Source organism: Lepidochelys kempii, chromosome 7 (assembly GCF_965140285.1).
Source record: "Lepidochelys kempii isolate rLepKem1 chromosome 7, rLepKem1.hap1, whole genome shotgun sequence".
NCBI classification, from domain to species: domain Eukaryota; kingdom Metazoa; phylum Chordata; order Testudines; family Cheloniidae; genus Lepidochelys; species Lepidochelys kempii.
The window spans coordinates 45,045,684-45,073,447 of NC_136386.1; the positions used below are offsets into that span (position 1 = coordinate 45,045,684).

At 47.1% G+C, this 27,764-nt stretch overlaps 1 protein-coding gene across 6 annotated transcripts in view; it reads left to right on the forward strand.

Annotated features, from left to right (window-relative positions):
• The window catches only part of HEMK1 (HemK methyltransferase 1, mitochondrial release factors N(5)-glutamine), a 74,327-nt gene that overhangs the window by 37,444 nt on the left and 9,119 nt on the right, over positions 1-27,764 (forward strand). For 5 of the 6 annotated variants that reach the window (XM_078853730.1, XM_078853728.1, XM_078853731.1 and 2 more), the window contains 5 exons: positions 2,858-2,907; positions 4,403-4,508; positions 6,200-6,295; positions 8,970-9,083; positions 9,424-9,983. In XM_078853730.1, the coding sequence (XP_078709856.1) occupies positions 2,858-2,907; positions 4,403-4,508; positions 6,200-6,295; positions 8,970-9,083; positions 9,424-9,490 (433 nt within the window). In that variant the 3' untranslated portion in view covers positions 9,491-9,983. Of the gene's footprint in view, positions 1-2,857; positions 2,908-4,402; positions 4,509-6,199; positions 6,296-8,969; positions 9,084-9,423; positions 9,984-27,764 lie in introns of those variants that run through there. The other variant, XM_078853732.1, reaches the window with a different exon arrangement.

The window sequence follows — 27,764 nt, forward strand, 5'->3', positions numbered from 1 at the left end:
TGTTTGTTTTTTGCAGGTGTGGTGGGTTCGCACGTAGGAGATTTTGCAGGCATAATTAATGTACAGATGAGGTGGGGTGGCGAGTGCACTAGGTGAATATGTATGTGTATGCATTGTGACAGGGTCGGGCCAGATGGCTATAGGAGAGTGATAGAAAGCAGCTGTATTAGCCCCAGATTAAGCAGGTCCCTTTTCCCTGGGTGAGGTAACAGGGGCGGTTCCAGAACAATCAAGAGGCTGCTAGAATCCATTAAGACAGGCAAGCTAATCAGGTCACCTGGTTTAAAAAGGACCTCACTTCAGTCAGTGAGGGGCATGCAAGGAACAGAGAGTGAGAGGGAGTGCTGCTGGAGGACTGAGGAGTACAAACACTATCTGGCATCAGGAGGAAGGTCCTGTGGTGAGGATAAAGAAGGTGTTGGGAGGAGGCCATGGGGAAGTAGCCCAGGGAGTTGTAGCTGTCACACAGGTGTTACACGAAACACTGTAGACAGCTGCAATCCACACAGCCCTGGGCTGGCACCCGGAGTAGAGGGCGGGCCTGGGTTCCCCCTGTCCCCCTAACTCCCTATTGGATACAGGAGGAGTTGATCTGGACTGTGGGTCCCACCAGAGGGGAAGGTCCCTGGCCTGTCCCCTGACCCACTAGGTGGATCAGCAGAGACTACGGGGATTGTTCTCCTTCCTTTTCCCCATGCTGGCCAGTGATGAGGTTAGCTGAGTGAATGACAGGTTTGAGCCACTAGCAAAAGTGGCCAAACTGAGGGCTGCCATGAATCTCTGAAGCAAGCAAATCCGCCAATAAGTGCAGGACCCACCAAGGCAGAGGAGGAACTTTGTCACAGCATGCAAAAGGAGAGGATGAGGGTATAAAGGTGTCACGGATCCACAGGATTGGTGCTACAACCTCAGCTTTGCAACAGTCTCTAGGAGGAACCCCTTCAATGTGCCAGACTCCCAAGGGGTCTCACCCTTTCTCCAGAATAGGCCATGCAGCCTCACCACCTCCTGGACTGAACCTCTGGGGCTTCAATGCTCCTGCTTCACACCATGAGCTCTGTTCGGAGAGGTTTCAGAGTAACAGCCGTGTTAGTCTCTATTCGCAAAAAGAAAAGGAGTACTTGTGGCACCTTAGAGACTAACCAATTTATTTGAGCATAAGCTTTCGTGAGCTACAGCTCACTTCATCGGATGCATACTGTGGAAAATACAGAAGATGTTTTTATACACACAAACCATAAAAAAATGGGTGTTTATTACTACAAAAGGTTTTCTCTCCCCCCACCCCACTGTTCAGAGAGTCCAACTGAAGTAGACTCCTGGTAGAGACATAAATATTTTGGGGATTAACGCACGTCGCCAAGTATTTACAGCACCACTCAGGCAGCGTTATCAGAACAGTAGAGTTTATTAGTCAGCTGGAACACAGCACAGGAAGTCCTTATTTTAGCATAGAGAATTGAAGGTTAACATATAGTCTAGTCTGGTTAGCCAAAGCCCGGCCAAGCTGGAGTGAAAGTGAACCCCATGTTCAGGCTCTGTCTGCCTCAAGCTGTCTGACCTCCTTGGTCAGTTCCCAGGTGAGAGCGCTGACTCCTTCCAGAGCCAACTCTTATCCCCCACCTCACACCTTCCCAGTCCTTTGTTCTCAAGCTGGGGTCCCTCCTTAGCTTCCCTGCTGAGAAGTGGGGAAATGCATCTACCTCTGTGTCATTTTAACTGGAGTCAGCCTTGGCCAGTCCTTTGTAATGACCCATTCAGGCTCAGACAGCTAGGCAGCACACACACTTGTGTCTCCAAACCAACAGTCCTTTCCCCCGCCACTGTGTAAAAGTACAACATATAGGGGAAACTGAGGCATGCATAGGGGTCACACAAATATTACAAAAAAATCCCACTTTATCACAAAAGGATATGCACAGGGGTTTGAAAGGAAATTTTGAGGTGCACAGTGGGCTTGCGCACAGAGGTCTTTCTGGGTGCACAGGTTGTGCCTTGCTTTGAATACTTGCACCTAATTGCTTTGCAAGCAAAGAACAGACCCATGACTTCCCTCAGATTTTGTGCTAGGTAATAGTGCTGCAGATTGTGGCTGGGGTTTGCATGGGTAGGTGTGATATCCTGTGTTTAATTATGTGTAAGGCTATGATTTTTTCATGGAGGTTGCAGAAGTCACAGAATCCGTGACTTCCAGTGACCTCCATGAATTCAACCCTGTCGGTCGGGAGCTTTCGGGTCCCCCCTTTGTAGCAGGGGGACCCCACAGCTCCTCATGGCTACAGGTGCCAGGGGCCCTCCGGAGTTCCCAGCTGCCGTGGGGACACAGCGGGCATTGCGGGGCCCCCCTCCCGCAGCTCCCAGCAAACACGAGCAGTGGGGGCCCCTCAGAGCTCCCGGCTGGCCGGGACGGCAGAGCTGCTGCTCCTGACTGCCTCCGGCAGTGTGGGCCCCTCACAGCTCCCAGCCACTGTGAGCAGCGGGAGCCCCGGCAGCTCTGCGGGCGTACCCCAAAGGTTCCAGCTGCCGCAGATGGTAGAGGTTTCCCGGAGTTCTGAGCCAGGCCCCCAGTGTTCTGAGCTGCTGGGGGTCCTTCAAAGCCCCAGAGTTCAGAGCGGCCCCTGCAACTGCCCAACCTCTGCAGGCAGTGTGGGGAGCCCACAGCTCGGCTCCCTATTTTGTCAGGGATATTTTTAGTAAAAGTCAGGGACAGGTCACGGGCAATAAAGAAAAATTCTCGAAAGCCCATGACCTGTCCCTGACTTTTACTAAAAATTTCTGTGACAAAATCTTAGCCTTAATTGTGTGCCATTGAATGACCTGAGTGTATCTCTTACTTTCTCTGTTCTTGAGCCTGCAGGTTGCAGCTACAGGACAGGATAAGAATTCTCCGCTACAATGTCTCCTCCGGTAATTTCTTTTCATATTTCTACCTCCCCTGATGTTTTCTCCATTTTATTTTACTGAGGGGAGGTGGGCATGAAAACAATAGGCAACTGGGGCAGGAATGACCAAATCCTGGCTGATGGGTAACTCAGGAGACAGCTCTGGCATGTGCATGTTTCTGGTTGTTGCTACGCTTAGATCTCATCTCACATTATGTGCATATGGCCAGAAGTGAAAGTAAGCCGGTATGGTACGGCATACCGACAAGAGCCAGTACACCGTGCCAGACCGGACCAGCTTCCCCAGGCCAGCATTTTAAAGGACCCGGGGCTCCCTACAGTGGCCGGAGTCCCAGGCCCTTTAAATCACCGTCCGAGCCCTGCTGCCAGAGCCCTGGGGTAGCGGTGGCAGGGCTCCAGCAGTGATTTAAGGGGCCCTGGGCTCCGACCGCTGTTGTGAACCCCGGGCCCTTTAAATCACTGCCTGAGCCCCGCTGCCAGAGCCCTGGAATAGCGGCGGGAGGGCTCCAGCGGTGATTTAAAGGGCCAGGGAATGTAAAGGCCCTGCCTCTTCTGGTTGAGGCCCCGCCTCTTCCGGTTGAGGCCACGCCCCCTGCTCAGGACTCCGGCGTACTGGTAAGTCCTTTAAGTTACTTTCACGCCTGCATATGGCTGACTGCAAGCTGGTAACACACTGTGCACCTGAGAGGGGCACAGGTCCCTATGCTGCTGTGGAATGTCAGGTGTCAGTACAGTATTGAAGTAGCAGAGGAAACATATTGTGAGAACTGAGAGTCAGCCTCTTCAGTACAAGCTTGTATCTTCAAAGCTCTCCTGGCCGTACTTTCAGTTTGCAGAGGCACCGGTGTACAGAGGAGAATGTGCGCTTAACATTTGCATCCTATCCAGATGAGTATGGTATTCTTCACTCTGGATCCAGATGGATTCGATATCCTCGACTACATCAAGGCATTGTGTTGCAGCACATTGTTTGTGTGAATGATTGGTTCTTTCCATGTGCTTAGCTCTCTGTTATCGTATTCTGTGGGTATGTCTACACAGCAGCCTATGGTGCATTTACAACTTGGGTGGACAGACCTACTCTAGCATTGCTAAAAATAGCAGGCCAGACATGGTGGCATGGGCTTCAGCATAGGTTGTGCAATCCCACCCAGGACCTTGGGGACATACTCTCATTGCTAGCCTGCATGCCTGAAGCCCATGCCGCCATGTCTACACTTCTATTTTTAGCAATGCTAACATAGATGAAGCAAGCACAGACTTGTCTACCCAAGATGCCATCACCTGGGATTGCAATGTAGACATGCCCTTTAAATTAAGGTGGGAAGGTGGACCAATTCAGGTTAGTCTAACAAAAATGTGAAATTAAATCCTGTCCATAGAGAGAGAGAGAAACCTGTGCCTATAGAGTCACTGTTATCAAGATCTTACTTGAGTGATGAGTTTTGAAGGTACATAGTTATGGCTGAGATTTGGTTTTCATTCTTTTTCTGCTCTAGGTTCCTGGGAGCAGCTCCTCCCCTGGGGTCCTGTGGACACTATAGTCAGTAACCCACCTTATGTCTTCCATGGAGACATGACTCACCTGGCTGAAGAGATCCTCAGGTGGTCAGATAAGACCTTTCTATCTTTCTCTTTCCCATGCATTATTTCACCCTCTTCTGTTCTCTGTAGAGAAGTTTCAGGTATCTAGTACTAACAAGTTAGGAGATATCCGTCGGGGATGGGGAGTGGCGGAATGCAGTCCAAGAAGGGCAACCACCTGCCTATACACTTATTTGGAAGCCCGTCCCTTTAATTCCTGCACAAACTGAGGATCTTGGTATTTTCTCTCCTTCAGACCTAGTTCAGAGATTCCCTCTTGGCCCATTTGTTCCCTGGTGAGCTTGCCTCCTTCTGATACTGTGAGGAATTGGGCAGAAGACATGTGAAAACGCTACATGACTTAGAGAAAGGGTCTGTGAGCTGGAAACACTTTCCCTTGTTTCTGGGAGAGCAGGAGTGGTGTTGAATGCCTGGCAAATTCCCGTGCTAACTCACCGTAGTACACTCCCTAATGTCTCCTGGGTAGTGTTCCCCTCAGGGTTCAGTGGACCAGTTGTAGTAATCAGGCTGCAGCTCAGAGGGGCAAGAGCTTAGAACTGACTTGCTTTCCACTGATAGCTATAACAAGAGCCACCATCTGTTACAAGGCTTTTGTCTAATGAAAAAGCTCTGAGTAAGGCCGTTTGGGGACAGTAGCTGGACCTATGATGTGATGCGATACATCACCTTCCTCTTTGCCTGTTTCCCACAAAATTGATTTAACTGGAGGTTAGAACTGGTTCCTGAGCCCAACGTCTGGCATGATGCCAGGTATTCCCTCCCCCCATAACAAAAACAAATCACCCCCATCCCTGAAAGGTGGAAACTTCCTGTCATAATGATGTGCAAATTCAAACTTTTCTGAACTAAGTAGATCCTTCTGTATTGTACCACAGTGTGTTAGGTTAGATGGCAGCTCAACTTGGCTGTTGGCAGTGCTTGAGCCTGGAGAAAAAGTGATACGTTGCCCTGTTGCCTACTCACCCACCCACTTTTCCCTTCCAACTGGCACCAATGAGAAGTATGGATTGATATAATTGCACCTAGCAGCCCAATTGAAGCACTGAATAATAATAATGCCACTTACTGGCCAAGTGAGTTGCAGTTCTGGTGAGCGCCCTTAAGCTGAGGAGGCAGCGTGGTGGGCACCAGATGGCAAGTGAGGAGACCTAGTTTCTAGTCCACGTTCCGCCCTGAATATGCTGTGGCACCTGAAACAAATCATTTAACCTCTTCCCCCCTCAGTTTACTCAAAGTAAAATGGGAGTAAAACATTTATCCACCTTTGTGAAGCACTCTGAGAGGAAAAGGCCTGTGCCAAAGCTAAGAATTACTGCTACTGTTGTTATTAAACGTGACCGGCAGGAGCAGTGCTATAGCTGTCATCAGGAGATCAAGAATGCCTGATGATGTTTGCCCCAAGACTCTCTCAGCCTAGTCACAGTGGCAATCTCTGAATAACTTCCTCTATTACACATACCACCCATCTGAGTCACCAGAGGGGTCTTACAATCTTCCCTCTTTACAGATTCCAAAGTTACTGTGACTTTTCCACTGGGACGCAGCCCCACAAGCCATCGCTTTCATGTGCCATGTGCCCAGAGACCCCTCTAGTGCTTGTTCCCAGTGGGAGATGCTACTAACAACACATTTTACTGCTGTGTGTAATGATGGATAATGGAGAGATTTCATCCCTTGTCTTCAACCTCCAGCTATGAGGACCTTGGTGCCCTGGATGGGGGAAATGATGGGATGACAGTGATCAAAAAAATTCTGGCTCTGGCTCCTTGTATCCTGAAGGATCATGGGTAAGCGCTGATACATAACTAAAATCCTAATGCCTGTCTACATTTGACTTTTCATATCTTCTGCCTATTCCCACCTCACACTTTTTTATGATCAGAAATATAAGCAAATACGAGGGGGAGTCAAATGCACATAAGAAAAGAGGGGGAAAAAGCCATTCCCTCTTAACATAAGAATGTCACGTGCATTAGTAAAGAATTACTGATATTAATACAATCAGCCAGGGGATTATGCACCATGCTGGTGACCCCAGCTGCTTGGTATTGTTGCTTGGTCATTATTTAAGTGGGTACCTGAAACTTAAAGAAGTGAGGAAAAGCAGAGAGAAGAGAATAGCAGGGGAAGAGATGAAAAGGGAGAGCAGAAAAGAAGAAAACGGTTAAGCGGAGAGATATCTGGAGAGAGAAGCACTATAGACACCCCTGGGTCACTGATATTTATGGACTGTGGTAAGATATCTTATAAAACACCCCAGGAGGGGGAAAAAAACATCCCAGGGGTTAAAAGAAAAGGAGTACTTGTGTTACCGTAGAGACTAACAAATTCATTTGAGCGTAAGCTTTTGTGAGCTGTAGCTCACTTCATCGGATGCAGTGAGCTGTAGCTCACGAAAGCTTATGCTCAGATAAATTTGTTAGTCTCTAAAGTGCCACAAGTACTTCTTTTCTTCTTGCGGATACAGACTAACACGGCTGCTACTCTGATCCCAGGGGTTGTTTCTTGAGGGATTAATCTTCTCCATGATAAATGACAAGGAGATTTCCTGCTTCCATTCACTACCTTGTGATGTCCCTCATGAGATACTAGAGATCAGCACTGTAGCCCTCCACTTAGCCAGGACATTCTAAGTGTCTTCTGTGTCAGTCCTGACTTTTCACCAGCCCAAGAGAATTCATTGAAAATCTCCTGTTGTGCAATGTTGGAACAGGAATATTCAGTGTCATTGTGCTATAGGGGTGCAGGCATGGAGCCATATTCATTCTTAGAGCTTTGATGTGACCACTAAAGCACAAAATCCTCTTCAGAGTTTCACAGGATTAAGCTCTGTAGAGTGCTTATTTTGTATTTTAAGGTAGAGCCAATGTTGATGGGAGGGAGTTTTTAAGGTCAGGAATGAGATCCAAATCCAGGCATGTAATTAATTTGGCTGAGGTAAAGAAAGTGTTCAGTGTGGGAAGGTTTGGGGATTTTCAGAGGAGCATATGGTTGGGGTTTGGCTCTTTTTTTGCAGTTCGGTATAGCCTACGAAACTGCCAAAAGCTGTAATCAGTTCCAGAAGACTAGGGGTGAATTCAGATAGTTCAGTGATAGCAATACCTGTGTACATGGAAAGCTATATATTCCTAGGTCCCTAGTTTGATACTGGAGTGAATTTACAGCTGCTGAAAGCTGCTGGGTTGACAGTTCTGGAAACTGATGTGCCCTAAGTATTCACCAAGCTGGAACAGTATGAGCAGCAGCAGCAGCACAAACCTGCAGTGTCATTCCCTGCTGATGTGAGTCATGTGCAACCTGCAGCACCTACACCAATGGATGCAATGTAGAGTATAGAGTCCAGGCCCAGCTAGTCTTTGGCCTCTCTGCTGAGACATCCGGCAAGGGGGCCATCTGGCGAGGTGGTGGCTTTTTTGAGTTGGGTCCCTGTCCAATAGGAACTGGACTGAGACCAACACCACATCATGCGTAGAGCACCACTTGTCAGGTGACCAGATTCAGACAAGCAGCCTGGAGATATAGGCTCCTGTCACACTGGTGGTGTGACACCATTTCCCTCAGTGTTGCTACCCTGGTGTGAAGGTGCTGTGAGAGGGGACTCAGACACCTGTGTACCTCAGGTCTGGCCAGCCCTCTCCACTCATCCTAGTGCTTCAGGATCACAGTCGTTCATACTGCAGTGGCCTCCATCATCACACGCTCCCTTTTAGCCTCATCTCTGTCTTTAGGTACTTAGATGGTCCTCATTACCATAGTATCTGAGTGCTAGTGAGGCGGGGCAGGACTCCCATCCCCTTTTTAGAGAAGGGGGACTGAGAGACTTGCCCAGAGAGACTTGCCCAATGTCACACAGAGTCCATGGCAAAAAAGGGAATTTTCCGCAGTCTCCCAAGTCCCAGGCTAGCGGCCTAACCCCTAGACCATCCTTCCTCCTATCTAGATCCTTTCCCTGTCCCCCTCTCTCCTTTGTACGCTCCCCTGCTATGTGTTCAACCTGTAGAACTCTTTGCCAGAGGATGTTGTGAAGGCCAAGACTATAACAGGGTTAAAAAAAGAACTAGATTAATTCTTGGAGAATAGATCCATCAGTGGCTATTAGCTAGGGTGGGCACGTATGGTGTCCCTAGCCTCGGTTTGCCAGAAGCTGGGAATGGGCGACAGGGGATGGATCACTTGATGATTACCTCCTCTGTTCATTCCCTCTGAAGCACCTGGCATTGGCCACTGTCGGAAGACAGGATACTGGGCTAGATGGATCTTTGGTCTGACCCAGTATGGCCGTTCGTGTGTTCTTATAATTGGTCGTTTTATGAGGGTGATTCTATCAGGCTGAGTTATGAAGACATCTGGACCATCCTAGGAAAGAGAGTCTGGTGTCTTTATAGAGAGAGTCTATATTTCCAAGCTGGTCAAACAAAATGTGTTTGTTTCCCCTCCACATCCCCACACACATGTTTTCAGGAGTGTGTTTCTAGAAGTTGATCCCAGACACCCAGAGATGGTGGAGAACTGGCTGCAGAGTCACCCTGACCTGTCTCTTTCTGTCTCTGCCATCCACAAGGATTTCTTTGGCAAGTAAGTGTTTTCTCTTTCACCGACTGTTCCCTTCAACTTTATGCAATTGCATCCAGCCCTGGGTACAGTTGCCCTCTGCATCCTCGTGTCTTGAGGTTAAACTCAGAGGGACTCAGTCACCAACTTAGTGCACCCCCTTCCTAAACACCTGCATTCTTCGAACTCCGCAAACTTCTAGTTTACCTTGAAGTGGGGGCACTGCCAAGCATTCCTGACATATCTTAGTGTTGACATTATCTGATGGGATTACCGTTCATGGAAAATTGTGGCTTTATATGGTGGGTGTGGATTCATATTCTCCGACAAAATGCAATGCCATGTTCATTCTTGTCCCCAACAGGCCGAGGTTCCTACACATCCAAAAGCATAAAGCAGGTGACTGCATCAACAAGAACAGCTTTGCTTGATCCAGTGTTCATCTCCCTTGAGTTTTTTGCTGAGTCGTCTATGGGATCCCTGCACAGCAATAGGAACCGGACCCTCCACTGCATTTCCCAGCATTCCGATCTCTGCAGATGGTCACTGGTGCATCCATTGCTGACAGAGGATTTTACTTGAAGGATCACTAGAAAGGAGGTGGGGCAGAGGTCTGAGTCTGCAGAGGTGTTTCAGCTCCCATGGATGGTCCGACACCGATTATTAGCTCAGTCAGCTAAAGCAAGAAATAAGTATGAGAACCTAGCATAGAGGGAATCTCAATTCCAAGCATCTCATTTTTGTTGATGCTGCAAATACATATGATAAAAATACAATTTCTCCATGCATCGGATGGCACTTTTAGTTCATAATGAACAGCTTAGGTCTTGCTCTGGAAAAAGAACTTAAGATTGTTGGTAGGTCTGCTTCTTTTTAATTATTTTTTTTTAAACCTCCACTTTCAAAGCCTATGAATTCTTTTGGCGGGTATGCTCGGAGATTCCAGAACGAATGCTTCAGATTTAGTTCTGTCCCAGCAACCCCTGTTGTTCCTGAGTGATCTTACCATGACAAAGCACCGAGTGCAGCCTGTTGCTTCTGAGCAGCCCTCCAACAACAACAACAAGCCAGCATGCACAGTCTTGCCCTCCGGAGTGACCTTTCAGTAACAAACCAGCACATGTGCAGCCATTATTCCAAAACAGGCAGTATTTTTCATCTCAGACAATGGGATCCATAATGGAATGCTTTGTGAGGAGGATGTGGGATGGGTTTAAACCAGAATTTAGTGGTAATCGACTCCTTCCTTTGGCAAATCTTGTTTTAGACAGGAAGGGGAAAGTATCTGAAGACTTGAGGACTGGACACCCCATCATCTCAGGCATTGGCACTCTTACATCAAGATTATCTGGCTATTTGGATTCTCTCCTCAGACTCTATGCTACCAGCACTCCTAGCTATCTTCGAGACACCACCGACTTTCTGAGGAAACTACAATGCATTGGTAATCTTCCTGAAAACACCATCCTGGCCACCGTGGATGTAGAAGCTCTTTATACCAATATTCCACATGAGGATGGACTACAAGCTGTAAAGAATAGTATCCCTGATGAGGCCATGGCACACCTGGTGGCTGAGCTTTGTGACTTTGTCCTCACCCACAACCATTTCAGATTTGGGGACAACTTATACCTTCAAGTAAGTGGCACTGCTATGGGTACCCGCATGGCCCCATAGTATGCCAACATTTTCATGGCTGACTTAGAACAACGCTTCCTCAGCTCTCATCCCCTACCACCCCTCTTCTACTTGTGCTACATTGATGACATCTTCATCACATGGACCCATGGGAAGGAGGCCCTTGAAGAATTCCACCTGGATTTCAACAGTTTCAACCCCACCATCAACCTCAGCCTGGACCAGTCCACACAAGAGATCCACTTCCTGGACATACAGTGCAAATAAGTGATGGTCACATAAACACCATCCTATACCAGAAACCTACTGACTGCTATACTTACCTGCATGCTTCTTGCTTCCATCCAGGACACATCACACAATCCATTGTCTACAGCCAAGCCCTAAGATACAACTTAATTTGCTCCAGTCCCTCAGACAGAGACAAACACCTACAAGATCTTTATCAAGCATCCTTAAAACTACAGTGCCCACCTGGGGAAGTGGGGAAACAGATTGACAGAGCGAGACGGGTACCCAGAAATCACCTGCTACAGGACAGGCCCCACAAGGAAAATAATAGAACACCACTGGCCATCACGTAAAGCCCCCAGCTAAAACCTCTCCAGCACATTATCAACGATCTACAACCTATCCTGGAAAATGATCCTCACTCTCACAGACCTTGGGAGACAGGCCAGTCCTCGCTTACAGACAAACCCGCAACCTGAAGCAAATACTCACCAGCAACTACACACCACACCACAGAAACACTAACCCAGGAACCAATTGCTGTAGCAAACCTCGTTGCCTGCTGTGTCCCCATATCTACTCCAGCGACACCATCAGAGGACCCAGCCACATCAGCCACACCATCAGAGGCTCATTCACTTGCACATCTATTAATGTGATATATGCCATCGTGTGCCAGCAATGCCCCTCTGCCATGTACATTGGCCAAACCGGACAGTCCCTATGTAAAATAATAAATGGACACACATTGGACATCAGGAATGGTAACATACAAAAGCCAGTGAGAGAACACTTCAATCTTCCTGGACATTCTATAACAGACGTGAAAGTAGCTATACTTGAATAAAAAAACTTCAGAAACAGACTTAAAGAGAAACAGCAGAAATAAAATTAATATGCAAATTTAACACCATTAATTTGGGCTTGAATAGGGACTGGGAGTGGCTGGCTCATTACACCTCCTCATCTATTGTTGGGAGTGGACTACATCCACCCTGATCGAATTGGCCCTGTCAACACTGATTCTCCAGTTGTGAGGTAACTCCCTTCTCTTCGTGTGTCAGTATATTTATGTCTGCATCTGTAATTTTCACTCCATGCATCTGAAGAAGTGGGGTTTTTACCTACGAAAGCTTATGCTCAAATAAATCTGTTTAGTCTTTAAGATGCCACCGGACTCCTTGTTGTTTTTGTGGATACAGACTAACATGGCTACCCCCTGATACTTTAGAAAGAGTAGCTCTTTCTGCCATCCTTGGTTTATTTCCAGAGTCTTGTTACTTTAGGTCCTGTTATTTTAGCTCTAGAGCAGTGGTCTCCAATGTTTTTACTCCAAAGATCACTTTTTGAATCTAAGGGCAACCCAGGATCCACCCCGCCCCTTCCCCGAGGCCCCAAAGACCTGCTCTACTCACTCCCCCACCCTCACTCACTTTCACTGGGGCAAGGGGTTGGGGTTCGGAAGGGGGTGCGGGCTCTGGGCTGGGGTCGAGGGATTCACAGTGTGAGAGGGGGCTCTGGACGGAGTGTGGGGCAGGAGGTTGGGGTGTAGAAGGGGGTGAGGGGTGCAAGCTCTAGGAGGGAGTTTGGGTGCAGGATGGGGCTCCGGGCTTGGGCAGAGTGTTGGGGTGCAGGAGGAGGTACAGGGTGCCGGCTCTGGAAGGGGGGTCAGGGCTGAGGCGGGGGTTGGGGTGCAGGAGGGGGTATGGGGTGCTGGCTGGGGAGGGGGGTCAGGGATGGGGCTTGGGGTACAGGAGGGGGTATGGGGTGCTGGCTCCAGGAGGGGGCTCAGGGATGGGGGTTGGGGTGTGGCTTCCCGCCAGTCAGCACTTACTTCCAGTAGCTCCTGGTTGGTGGCAGGTGCAGCAAGGCTAAGGCAGGCTCCCTGCCTACCCTGGCTCCACACCACTCCTGGAAGGGGCCAACATGCCTCTGTGGCCCCTGGGGTGCGGGAGGCGGAGGGGCACGTGGCTCCACATGCTGCCTCTCTCTGCAAGCACCGTCCCCGCAGGCAGGAGCAGCGCGTGGAGGGAGACCCCAGTGCCGTGGGGCTGCAGTGGCCGCTTCTGGGAGCTTCTGTGGGACCGGGGTAGGCAGGGAATCTGCCTTAGCAGCAGCCACACTGCACTGCTGCCGGAGATTGCGATCGACTGGGAGTTCCTCTAGGATCGACCAGTCGATTGTGATCGACTGGTTGGTGACCACTGCTCTAGGAAAAGCCCCTGGCGGGTTGGATCAGTTTGTTTACCTGCCGTGTCCGCAGGTTCGGCCAATCGCAGCTTCCACTGGCCGCGGTTCGCCGCTCCAGACCAGTGCGGGCTGCGGGTCAAGGGGCGTGCTGGCCTCCCTTTCCTGAACAAGTGGCGGACCAGCTTTGAGAACCACTGCTCTAGAGGACTGGGAGAAAAGCTTCCGATATTCAGTTTGAGCTTTCTGTTTATATAACACCTAGCACATTGTGAATGTTACAGGTAACAAATATAAAAACCTAATGAAACCAGTGCTGCATGTTCTGTAGATGGAAATGAGCTTCAGTTCAAACCATCACACACAAGAATTGCTGGTAAAGAGTAAAATAATTCTTTTACGTATTGCAGTGGGCCCGAATCAAAACCCTCATCCACACTCCCCATCAGATGATAATACCTAGCTCCAATGTAGCATGTTTTACCCATAGATCTCAAAGCACTTTACCAAGGAGGTCACAAGCATTATCCCCATTTTACAGGTGGGGAAACTTAGTCACAGGGAGAAGTGATTTGCCCAAGGTCATGCAACAGGCCAGTGGCTTAGCCTGGAATAGCAGCCAGGTCTCCTGGCTCCTCAAGCAGTGCAGCTGGAATAGCGAAGGTTTATTTTCTTGTTCTATCAGGGGAAGTGACTCAAGCAGTAGAGATGCCTGAAAGAGCAGGGGAAGAATTCACTGGAGTGAAGAGCCAGAGCAGTCTGTTATAAGTAATGGAAGGATTTAAAGCCAAGTTGCTTTCTTGTTTCGCAGTCAGTAGCTCCTTTCCTGGCCAGCAGGAAGGAATAGCCAAGTCAAGGAGTCTGAGCTGGTCTCAGAGGAAAGCTCCTAGAGGTCATCAGAATGGACCGCACACTCATGGGATGGAAATATCCAGCTGGTGACCTCTGCGGTCTCTGAGCACAGGAGGACATGCTGCTGGGATATCCTCCAAGGCTGGGCTGTGAGTGCCTTCCCAGACACTTAGTTGGGACCTGCGTCAGTGCTGCCTACATCAAGCCTCAGCAAATACGTGTGAGGCTGTTTAGAAAGCACCACCAGATTCCAAGGACTTTACTAAACAGCAGCACGCTCTCATCCTCCCTCTCTCTCTCCGCTGCTTTCATAATCACTCTTTCACTCTTGCCTGCTCCTTCATTCTCATTTTCCCTCTGGAGTCTTGCACGCAACTTTGCAAGTCACCTCAATCCTGACTGATGTGCCAATGCCCAAACCCCAGCCTGGATCCCAGCCAGAGCCACCCCACCATCACTCACAACCCAGCCTTTACCTCGGTCCCGCTGTTGCCTATTGCACAATCATGTCCCTGCCCCTTCTTTCCCCCAAAAGTGCATCCGGTATCCAAAAGCCTTCAAAATAGAAAAGGACCCTACTTCATGTGAACATGCTAAGAGAAATTTAACGAAAGAGCAGCAGGGCTGCATCTGCAGTGATGCTCACCCAGGGTTTGTGTGTTGGGGAACCATGTTTTGTCTTAGTTTTACCCCCATTCCAGCTGAGATGATTCTTAGCAGTTTTGCAGGCCAGCGAGGGAGAGACCAAGCTGTTTAAAAAAACAACAAAAAAACCACTTCCACCTAAATGGAGACCTAGAACTGTCTTTTTAAACTGAGTTTCAACGGAGTTCTCAGACTCAGCAATGGGTGCAGCCACTAGATGGTACTTATTTATGGAGCATATAGACAACCTATAACTCACTCCAGCAGGATTTTTAAAAGCATGATTTAATGACTGGGTGATTTAATGACTGGGTAATTTAATGACTAGATGAGGCTTCAATATCATCATACCGCATTCTTCTAGGCGTAAGTGGTCACCTGCAGCAGTCCAGAACAAGCTGCCCCTGTGCAGATAAATGAACGGGTGGCAAGGAGCGTTATTTTCCTCTGAATCATTGATTACTGGCCTCAGCCAAGAACAGGACACTGTACTAGGCAGGGTCATGGTCTAATCCAGCAGGGCAACTACTATCTTCCAACATTTGTCTCTCTTTTTTAGAAAACTGATTACATCACAGCCATTGTATTGTGATTCTGTGGTACAGAAGATCATGTGACACTGCTGATCTTCTCTTAAGGACAGGAGTGGGGAGAAATCCTGTTCTATCCCTGATGTGGCTGGGTTTACTGGCCAGCATGTCCCAGCTCAGGGAACGTGTTTGTCTAGTGTGTTCCACAGTGCTTGATACTCCTTTGGCCAAACTCTTTTTGGTGCAGAAACTTTTCAAAACGGCTGTGACAGCTGTGAAGGAGCCACTGACACTCCCAGAATTCTTGCTTTCCTAGAGGGCTGGGCAGTTATCCACCCAGAGAGGGATGATGCTAACATGTAAACTTTAGGGTTTGAGATTAGCTCTCTGAGAAGTTTGCAATTGATTAATGAAGCTGCAAGAAGACTAACATTTCTGCTTACATTTTACACAATCAAGTAACTTATTGGGGCTCATTCTCAGTTACTTGGCACATGCTTTAATTCCATGGAGTCTTATCAAGGAGGTGGCTTGTTTTTCTGAAACAACATTTGCAGAGGTTTGTTTGGTTTTTTTTCTGTGGGGGTTGGAGGTTCTGTTTTTAGGGGCTGTTGATGTATCTGCTGGGACCATTTCCTGGAATAGGGGCTGCAAACTGCATGGCCCAGTAGGTGGCGCTGTGATCCTGCAATGGTGTTGGTGACTGCTCTTAAGCAGGAAGATACAGATGTAGAGGGAGAACCATTCTGGTTACAGGTATGGTTGCCAATCTTCCAGGATTGTCCTGGAGTCTCCAGGAATTAAAGATTATTTAATTAAAGGATATGCCATGTGATGAAACCTCCAGGAATGCATCCAATCAACATTGGCAACCCTCACTACAGGATTGTTAAAAGAAAAGGAGTACTTGTGGCACCTTAGAGACTAACAAATTTATTTGAGCATAGGCTTTCGTGAACTACAGCTCGCTTCATCGGATGCATTGTTATTTGTTTCAGAGTCACTATGTTTTCTGAAAAGTCTGTTCTGAAATACAGACACTATCTTTGTTTATAGCATTCTAATCTAGATACTACAGTGATGAGGGCTATTTGAGTACCTGATAGTCATTAATCCAGGGCTCTCAGCCACTGTGAGCATCAGGGGAGACTCCGGAGCCCTAGCTGCAGTGGCTACTGGACCCTCCTCCTTCCCTATTTTGTCACAGTTATTTTTAGTAAAAGTCAGGGACAGGTCACAGGTTTCTGTGAATTTTTATTTATTGCCAGTGACCTGTCTGTGACTTTTACTAAAAATAACCATGACAAAATCTTAGCCTTAGGGATGAGCCATTTCGTGAACAGTAAGAGCCAACCCCAAACTGCTTTCTCTTTGAGGTTTGAAAAGTTGGGTTTAATTTTGTTTAAAAGACCATTTCTGTGCCCTGCTTGTGCTCCAGCCTGCGTCCAGAGGCTGGGATACTGAAATACAGTGAGGTAAGCTTTCCTTGGGTGCCCAAACCAGAGAGTGCTGGAAATCTCAAGAAAGTCTGATCTGTCCAGCCCAATGTCTCTTTCAGAGAGGTTCAGATGCTCTTTGGATGGGCATCTGGACTTTCAGATGCTTCTGCAACCTGAGGGGAGGGCCAGAGGTACAGTCCTGCTCCAGTCCCTTACAGTTGAAACTGCCTGCATCTCCCCAGCTTGGAGGAGTCCCCAGAGGGTTTAGGGCCAGCATAGCTGCTCTTACAACACCTGCCTCTTGCAGCCCAAGTGTTGGGAACATGGCCAGAACATGCTGTGTACAAGCTGTCCCCAACTGAGAGGCTGTCCTTCTGAGGCTTGCCAGGGGCTGCGGTGACCTCCAGGGCACTCTAGCATGTGCTGTGGCTGGGATGAAGCCAGGTAGGGACCCAAGGAACAATAACCAGCTGCCCCATCCCTGAATCCCTAACTATACCAAGCAGATTTTGGCTATAGCAGAGAATCTGGGTCTTCAAACCTCTTTGAGGTTTGCCCTTTGTCAGAGGCTTGTCTCTTTCATCTGCACCTGCTGGTGGCGAGAGAGTGGTTTACAGGTGTAACGATGCTGGTTCTGGTGGGACCCAACTGAGAGTTCCAATTCAGGACAAATTGCTTAAAGCAGGGCAGTTACAGCCCAAGGCTGGGGTTTTTCCACCTCTAGGGCAAACCAAACCAGCCAGACAGAGAGGACTTTGGTTTTACCTCACTGGCTAACCACAAGTCACACAAGCAATTGCCTTAGACACTCCAGTTTCCCAGTATCACCACCAGTGCCACTCATTATGGGGACAAATGGTTATGAAAACTAATACTCCAGTAAAAGAAAAAAAAGATTCTCTCAATCCCAGAGGACCAAGCCCCAGACCCAGGTCAATATACAAATCAGATCTTACCCACAAATCACGCTGTTGCCAATTCTTTGGAATCTAAAATCTAAAGGTTTATTCATAAAAGGAAAAAGATATAGATGAGAGCTAGAATTGGTTACATGGAATCAATTACATATAGTAATGGCAAAGTTCTTGGTTCAGGCTTGTAGCAGTGATGGAATAAACTGCAGGTTCAAATTAAGTCTCTGGAGTACATCCACAGCTTGGATGGGTCTTTCAGTCCTTGGTTCAAAGCTTCAGTGTAGCAAAGTCCCTCCAGAGGTATGAAGCAGGATTGAAGACAAGATGGAGAAGCTGCAGCAGCTTTTTAAATTCTCTTGCCATCTGGTCTGTCTTTCTTTGTTCCAAAGACAAGCTGCCCATCACATGACATGGAAAAACCTCAGAGTTCTGTCCATAGGCATGTCCCTGCATACCTTGCTGAGTCACAAGGTGTGTGTGCCTTCTCTCAGTGGGTCAGTTGCATAGCTGGTGGTCCTTAGTGGGCCATCAAACAGGCTAGGCAGAGCTGACACCAACTTGTCGGGGGTGTCACCCAGAAGCATAGCATAAGTTTGAAATACAGACAGCATAGAGACAATATTCATAACTTCAACTACAAAATGATACACATACACAGATAGCATAATTATAACCAGCCAATCATAACTTTCCCATAGACACCTCACACAACAACCTTTGTACAATATTTGGTGCCACTATGGGACCTTGGTTGCAACAATGATCTATACGGTCCCAGTTCAAGTCAATAACGTCACAGGTCACTGCTCTTGATGTGCTGGCTGCTGCTGTGCCCTGAGAACACACAGATTCCTAGATTCCAAGGCCCGAAGACACCATTGTGATCATCTAGTCTGACCTCCTGCATAGCACTGGCCAGAGAACTTCTCCAAAATAATCCCTAGAGTAGAGCCTTTAGAAGAACATCCAGTCTTGTTTTAAACATTGTCAGTGACAGAGAATCCACCACGACTCTTGGTAAGTTGTTCCAATGTTTGTCACTCTCACCATTAAAAATTTACACTTTGTTTCCAGTCTGAATTTGTCTAGCTTCAGCTTCTAGCCATTAATCATGTTATACATTTCTCTGCTAGACTGAAGAGCCTATTATTAAATATTTGTTCCCCATGTAGGTACTTAAAGACTACAATCAAGTCATCCCTTAACCTTCTCTTTGTTAAGCAATGCAGATTGAGCGCCTTGAGTCTATCACTATAAGGCAGGTTTTCTAATCCTTTAACTGGTCTCGTGGTTCTTCTCTGAACCCTCTCCAATTTATCAACATCCTTCTTGAATTGTGAGCACCAGAATCAGACACAGTATTCTGGCAGCGATCGCAGTAGTGTCAAAGACACACATAAAATAACCTCTCTACACCTACTTGAGATTCCCCTGTTTATGTCTCCCAGGATTGCCACAGTGTCACACTGGGAGCTCCTGTTCAGCTGATTATTTGCCCCCATATCTTTTTCAGAGTCACTGCTTCCCAGGATCGGGTCCCCCATCTTCTAAGTATGGCCTGCATTCTTTGTTCCTAGATATATACATTTACATTTAGCCATATTAAAACACACATTGTTTGCTTATGCCCAGTTTACCAAGCAATCTAGATGGCTCAGAATCAGTAACTTGACCTCTTCATTATTTACCACTTCCCCAATTTTTGTGTCGTCTGCAAACTTTATCGTTGATGATTTTATGTTTTCTTCCAGATCATTAATAAAAATGTTAAGTAGCATAGGGCCAAGAACCGATCCTTCCAGGACCCCACTGGAAATACACCTATTTGATGGATGATTGTCCATTTACAGTTATGTTTTGAGATCTATCAGTTAGCCACTTTTTAATCCATTTAATGTGTGGCATGTTTACTTTTATATCATTCTAGTTTTTTAATCAAAATGTTGTGTGGTACTAAGTCAAAGTATGTTGTGTCAATACTATTATCTTTATCAGCCAAGCTTGTAATCTCATCAAACAAAGATATCAAGTTAGTTTGACAGGATGTATTTTCCATAAATCCATGTTGATTTGCATTAATTACTTTACCCTCCATTAGTTCTTCTTAGTTCTATTAATCGAGTGCTCTGTCAGCACCTCCATTATCTTGCCTGGGATCAATGTCAGGCTGACAGGCCTATAATTACCCGAGTCACCCAGCTTACTCTTTTCAAAAATTGGCACAACTTTAGCTTTCTTATTGAAAATCAACATTAATGGTCCAGCGAACTCCTCACCCAGGTCTTTTAAAACTCTTGGATGCAAGCTATCTGGACCCGCTGATTTAAAAATGTTTACATCACCCACCTTGTCTATTTAAAAATGTCTATGTTGAGTAGCTTCTATGTGTGACTGACAAATTGTGATCACCCGAGTTGCATTCAGAAGGGGCTAGAATAGCATAAGCCAGTTGCTGAATTTTTAATTGGTGGTTTATTAATTTATTTCATGCCATTCTATTAGCTCTTGACTTGTTCTTCTACATAAATGACAACATATCAACAATATTGGCTTACAAAAATAATGTGTACCTGAAAGATGTGGACCAAAACACATGCTATCCCAATCAGGTAAGTGTCAGAGAAGAGAAGGTCTGGTTAAAGAATGTTAAGTGTCAGTGTTTGTAATGAGGCAGGTAACCTGTCCCATTTAAATGCCTAGCTTAAAGTTTTATCCTGGTGACTGCTAGTTCTGAGCCTTTTTTAAAAAGGCCAGTCTTTTTCTAAGTGGCAGTTTGTTTTACAGTTCAGCACGTATTGCTGTGTTTCAGTGCTCAGACAAGTAATATGCTGGAGAAAAGACTGTGGCTTTAAGCCATTACCCACTGGCAGCAGCTCCCTGACATGAGCAACTTGTGCCTGAGTGGGCCTTGCTCCAACCAGTAACAGAGTGTAGCTTGCACTCCCCGACACCGCCAGATGGTGCAGAAGGGAGGCATGACCACTGGCCCTTCTTTGTTTCTTTTGTGAAGTTTAACTCTGCTATCTGCCCTAGACTTGACAGACCTCAGGAGGTGAGATCAAAGTGAGAGGGATGATGGTTAGTGCGCTAGCCTGGCACTCAGCAAACCTGGGCTCAGTTGCTTGCTTCTCCAGAGACTTCCTGTGTGACCTTGGACAAGTCACTTAGCCTTTCTTTGCCTCAGTTTCCCCATCTGTACTGTGGGAATAATAGCTCTGCCCTTCCATACAGGGATGTTGTGATGTTGTTTTAGTACATTAAAGATTGGAAAGCGGTCAGCTGCTATGATAACGAGGGGCACGTAAGTACCTTATATAGACAGACCAAAAGGGCCTTGACTGTACCTATTAACTATCCTCCCTTAGTGCATGTCCATACAGGCCTGGGCATAATCTAACCCTCATTAAATAAATAAGTCTCTTGTGCTGACCAGTGTCCTATGCATGCCCAGCTGCAGAGATGGGGTCATGAATGGTACATCATTGCTGTGCTAACTCCAAGAAATGTTTTGTATGCCAATGCAAAACCAAAGGATGTGGGAGCAAGTTGTCTTGTCACCGCTTGCTTTTCTAAAGCAATTATCTTTCTGTAAGTGCATGAGAACACAACATGCAGACATAAACCAGCCTACTGCCTAGTGCTGAGAAAGTTGAGCCTACATCCTGTTCACAAAAACAGTGGTGTTTTTACAGTACATAAACCCGTTTGTCTAATATCTCATTGGTATAAATAACAGTTAAGAAAAGTACTGGTACACAGTGTGGTCTGTCTAGCACTCGTGTGTGGTTATAGTCAGAAAAGTAACAATGTTAAAGTGGTACCTTCTGACTCTGAGTGTCTCCCTGTTTACCTACAAAACGGTGCCTTACAGCCCTGTAATGGGACAATGAGCTAGAGTCTATTCTGCCTCACACATTGTAATCAACAAAAGCATCAGCTGAATTCCAGTTCCACAAACTGCATTATTTGTGAGGATATAAGAGACTGACAGAACCAGGGGGATCGTTAGATCCCAGGTTTGGATCTGCCTCACTGTCAATTAGAATATCTGTCACCTGACTTGTATGCAGGAAATTAGATCTGGCGTAAGCAAATCAATATACAGCCACATACAGGCGTTCATGTGCGCTTTATAGTGTGTAAATACTGTCATGAAGGTTTGATGCCTCATTATTGTGTGGTCTAGAATAGTGCCTGAAGGTTCCAAGCCCAGCTGCTCTAGGCACTGTACAAACATGTAATTAGAGGTGATCCCTGACCTAAAGAGTTGTACAATCTAAATAGATAAGACAAACAAAGAGTGGGATGACACTACAAAGGAAGTGACCCAAAGTCACCCAAGAGGTTCATGGCTCGGAACAGAGCACTACCAGTTTAGTGCCCTACCTACTGGATCGTCTTCTATGCTATTTTCAAGTCCTTTGTTAAAGTAGTGCATTTGAGTATTCCTTGCCATTTGTCACCCGGAACCTACTATTTTGGGAGGATGATAGTGCTGTGGAAGCAGGAGAATCTCATTCTTACTCCTCTTTATTTAAGGAAAATGGGAGAATTTATCACTCAAAGACATGTCGAGTATCATCGCATCCCTTGCTCTCAGTATTTGTTATAAGAATGCCTTTTGCAGCATGGATTGCTATGAGAGCCACTGCCAAATGCCCCCGGATCTAAACAGACAAAAATGGGAAGAGCAGGTTTCCTCATTTTGTCACATGATAGAAGGGGAAAGGAACTGGTGGTAAGAACAAGGCACATGATCACTACGGAGAAGGCCAAGCCACTTTAGGAAATGCTGGCATTTGTGATGTATTAGGGGTTTGGAAGAGGTTTCCCACTCTAATGTATTTAGGGTTGCCAACCCTCCAGGACTGTCATGTGATGAAACCCCCAGGAATACGTCCAACCAAAATTGGCAACCTTAGAATGTATTCCTTCTCTGCTTCCCAGAGATGATGCAGGGAGGGCTTTGGGTCCCACAAACTGAAGACCACATACTGGAGATGAGTGCCCCACCCCATTAACCCCTTATGGGGAACGGTGTGCAAAGGACGGAACCAGTCCCCTCATCCTGTTAGACTGGCAACTTGGCCTAGGTTTTAAACAGGAAGAGAGCCCCATGGCAGACACAGCACAACATCATGGGGGTTGGTGTCTGCTATTCCCCTGGGATCAGCGAAGGCATGGGAGCACTGTGTTTCATTTCTGTAAGCAGCTATTGCATTGTTGGCATTGGTTCTTGGCAGGCTGTATGAGATTCAGCAGATAACCTTTCCTCAGCAGGGACCACCTTGTACTTAATGATGTGGTGTCTTAAGCAATCTTCTCCTGGCAGACTGCTATGCTTACTAAATCTTATGCAAACACACCTGTCCTTAGGTTACTTTGTTTCCTCCCTCTACACTCCCTTTGTCAGTTTCTGCACCACTTATGACTGTCTAAAAGCTATATTGTGAGCTCTCTGGGGCACAGCCTCTCTGTGTGGTGGTTTGTTTGCATCGTGCCTAGTACAATGGGGCCTCGTTCCTGTGCTGGGATCCTCAGGCTCAGCCATCATAGAAATAGTAAATAATGATAACCAACAGAAGACCGGCTTCCCCACTGTAGCTTCTCAGTGTCTGTTACTGAGGTTTGTCTGAGTGCCATCAACAAGGCTGTTGGTGTTGTTGCCTAACTCTGGTGTATAGAGATGTTGGCAGAAATTGCAACTTTCCCAGCTATCATTTGAGTTATGGTTAATTAGCGATGTTTGCATGATGCCTTTGATGTTCCAGGACCAAATTCAGAGCGGGTATAAGTGGGTGCAACTCCATTGCCTTCAGTGGAGCTGCATCTTCCTGCTCCACATTTGAATTTGGCACACAGCAGGATGAAGTAACCACCCTGCTCTTGTTTTAGAATACGTCTGCGGACTTGCCCCAGCTGACCTCACAGACATTATCTCTCCCTTTTGACAGCCTGTTTCCTGCTGCTGTTGTAAGACCCTTCTCTGCGGCTCCTGACATCTGGAATTGCCTTCCTAGCTCTCTCCTCTTTGTTCGCCTTCCATCTTTCTTCAAGTTTCCAGAGAAGACTTGTCATTTCTCCCTTGCCAGTATCTCCTCTCATATCTCCCTTGCTCTCACTGTTTATGATTGGACTGGATAAGTGTATCTCTTAACCCTAGATAATTTGAGGATATGTTTTGTACAAAATGCTCCACCAAAGAAAGCGTTGCATTGCCCTTGATGTGGTTATGCTAGGGATGGGGCTTGCTGGGATTGGAGCTGTGCTGCCAACAGCTTACCAGCACTCATGCTCTTCATGCTCATACATAGCAGATTAAGATCATATCTTGCTTGAATGAGATCTCTTCCGTCCATCCACGTGGGCAGGGGTCCTCAGGCTGCGAACAGGTCTTGTGCTTCAACTGCTAGGTCAGTGATTTTGTGTTTGTGTGTTTGTTTATTTGTACCAGCAAAGTCCACAGTTTTAATTCGGGTGGTGCCTTAAGCTGTTATTTTGTAACTTGTGTAATTTCAGACACTGTTTGAGCATGTCGTACTTGTTGGTCAGTAATGGCAATGCCAGGAGAACAGAACTGACTGTCCCAGGGCATGTCCCTCTATTTGGACTGACTGTGATAGGAGATAGAAGCCAATGTGGGAGAAAGGGGGAGAATAGACTCCCTCTCTTCGGAAAGGTTTCCTTCTTCCCAGCCAGGGCCTGTGGCAGTAGTATGTTCTTCCCTCTCTTACAAGGGGAGAGACAGGGATAAGGAGTGGATTAAAAGGGCACAACATCCTCTAGTTCCTGATCCAAGACTGGAACTCAAGGCCTTCTCTGATCCTACAGTGTGAGCTTCCGGTCTCCAGGCTTTGCATGGGTAAATTCTGGATTTTGCCTGGGTATTTACCATTGCTAATAGCCTATACCTAAAGTTCCAGACAGGAGCAAGGCAGGTGGAAATCATCAGGGAGAAAGGCACTGTCTGTGTGTTGAGGAGGAGGAGGGATTCCTGTCCACCCCTGAAGAGGATAGGTCTGTTCTGCAGAGGCGTGTGTGGGATTTAACATTTTAGTTTCAGGCACATGAGACAGATGAAATGCTCAGTCTCCCACGCAAAGGGTGTGACCTTTCCTGTATAAAGGGAGCTTAGAGTTGCTGCTGCTTTGGTGGTAGCTGCGAGAACAGAGAAGGCTGCTGGTTTGCCTGCAGGGGAGAAAGGCAGAATAAAACTGTGATGAGGTAGTCTGCCCCTTAAGGGTGGTGGAGCCTAATGGCCAGCCCACCCCATCATGTGGCATGGCCCTTTAAGAGGCTCGATGGTCCGACTACATATATAAAGACCTGGGAAATATTGGGAGAGAAGAAGTGGTCCTGGGAGTAAAAAGTGTTCAGAAGGAAAATTCTGTTCCTGCTTCTTTAAGGGGCTGGGGCCAGTAGCCTTGCAGAGAGCATGGGGCAAGGTTCTCCTCTCCCCCAGCCAATTGGGGATGAGCTGGGAGACAGGGACCAGCATAAATGCTGCCTTCTTCTTAGCAAGGCAGACACCAGCAGGAGAAGATGGGCCTGCTTTGCACCCTTGAGGACTAATGGGGGAAGAAAAGGCCAGCTAGGGAGAAGCTGGCTAAAGCCCTACAGTGGGCGAAATTACAGTCCAACTCCAGAAGGAGAGCTGGAGATTTGTAGTTTAAGGAGAGAGATAATAATTGCCGAGCTCCAGGAGGGCTGGGACTCCTGCTCTAAGGAGAGACAGAGGGCTGGGAACAGAGCTCGGAAGGCAGGCTTCAGAGGAGCCCTGAAAGCCACAAGGATCATTTGCTTATTTGGGACTTTTCAGGACTGTTTATGTGGGGTTTTGTAATATACCAGCCCCAAGGAGGGTATTATTGACTCAAAAGGGCCCAAAGTAGAGTTATTGGCTTCCTGTGAGGAGAAATGTTGGCAGGGCTTACCTGCAGTGCCATGCCTGACTGAAAGGGGGTGCACCGGGTGACCTCCCCACTGTCACAAAAACCTACCCTCATCAATAGCTACAAATTACTCCAGTTGCTGCTAATGTGGGGGTAACTTTAGTGCTTGTGAAAGTGTGACACTCTCAGTGCTGGTTTGACATGGACATAGTGCCACACACTTTTGCCATTGCAGCTCCATCTAGACTAGCATCTCCACCTGCTGTTCTAGTCCTGGAATCTTCCTCCCACCCCTACCACAAGGCTCTTCTAATGCACTTCAGTCCTGACCTGTAGTTCCCTGCTAGTCCAGTACTTGACCTCTCCCCCTTCCTCCATCCACTCTGCTGATTCACTTCTACCTGCGCTGTAACAACTCTTGGTATTCAAGTCTTGGATCCCTACATAAATACCTCAGTCCCGATCCTCAGCATCACTTATTAATTCCTGCCGTGTGTCCTTAGAAATGTTCGGCCAGTGCTCCTCACTGCTAACCAGTGTCATTCTAGCTCCTGGGCCCCTCCAGCAAAGGGACTGACAATGGTGCCACAGAGGGTTTGTGATATGAACATACCGGACCTAGACAACCAGTCTGATTTTCATTTCTGGTCTACGTCAGGATTTAAGCCTGGGTTCTAGTGAAGGGCTAGTGCACGACTAGTGCACTCATCCACTGCATTGGTCATCTCTTTCCTCTGCCCTCCACAATGTATTTTAGCGCTGCTTGTAATGTCTCATATCTTCCCTGGCATTGGTTACTGTGAGATAAACTCTTGTTATCTTGTGGCAGGAGCATGGTCTTCAGATTCTTTGTGCCCCTAACTTGGAGAGGGGACTGCGTGCTCTCACCCCCAGGTTTCATAATCATGGTATCTCAGAACTCAGGAAGGTAGAGAACTTAGAAGATTCTGTCCCTCTCTTTCCAGGCCACTGACAGGTACTGCCCAAACAAGCAAGACAAATGCATTCCAGAAAATAAAATACAAGGGTGGCCGGAAAGCTGGGGATGCCACACATGGTTTGGAGGTTGCAGTAATTGATAGACCAAAGAGTTTCCTTTCCCATCATGCCTTGGGGTGAATGTGTTGTAATTTGATACTTCGCTATTGTGTCACTTGTTTGCTGCTGATATGGTGGGAGCTCTTTATGAAGTTACCTTTCAGTGACTATCACTTTTATTCAAGAAAGGCCCAGGACTGGAATAGCTGGTGGAACAGCAGGTCTAGCGTGAGGTGCATTGGCACCACGACTAAAATATTGAAGGAGCTGCGGGTGCTTTGACAGTGCTATGGTGCAGCTCAGGACTGGGATGGCAGCAGGGTTGGGCAGACTAGGATTCTGTAGTGAAAAACCATTCCATTTCTCATCTCCTTTTGCACAATAAGCACACCAGTGCTTTAAAGCTATAAAGAATCTTGGGGAAGCTTGTATTGTGTCTGCTTGTGCTGGCCTGGCCTTATCCAGCCAGGGTTGCCAGTTTCTCAATGCTATAAATACGTGAAAAGCTTTTTCAATGGTACCAGCATAGGGGACTCTATTGTGCTAGAGAGAGGGCTGATCCATCAGGCAAAGACTTGCAACAAGGAGGAATGGAAATGCCAACAGCTAGACAGGAATGAGCTCCAGTTAAAGACCTGGTAACAGCAGGACCTGGCACGTAGGAGGAGGAAAAAGATGGCAGCGTTTGAGTCAAGGCTAGTATATACTTATAACATAAAAACCTGGTTCCACTGCCTGGACCAGGGAGAAGTGCATGGGGGGGAGCCAGCCTATAGGAGCAGCTGCTGAACCTATGCTAATAAAATAGCCCAAGACCTATTACCAGGAGTGTGCTCAACCAGATTCACTTTCCACAAAACAGCATGTGTTCTTTGTTGCCTTTTTCATGAGAGCAAATTGGGGTATGAATAATATAAGAATTTTTTTTCTCCCCAGACCTTTGTTCAGAGTTTAACCACATCCAAACAGGAAAATGTTTTCACTTGTCTTTAAACTACAGTGGATTGTACTTAGTAGCAACATTTTCAGTTCCCAGCAGAAAGTTGCTATTATCGAAGAGTTGCCAATAAGGGAAAGTTATGTTTGTGAGGCTGCAGCCAGGGAAGAAAGCCCAGGGGCCTGTTCGGTCTGCACGTCCCAGCATTTTTTGTCCTGGCGGCAGCCCCACAAACCTGCCTCCCGCTGGGACCTTTCTTCCAAAAAATCATTGTGGATCCCATTAACATTAGATTCAGTGGGACGGGATCAGTTCCTGATAAAAGGTGTTAATATTGGGACTGCTGTTAAGCAGCATCCACTGTATGTATGTATTTAATTATTGCGCCATTTTTCTTTGGGT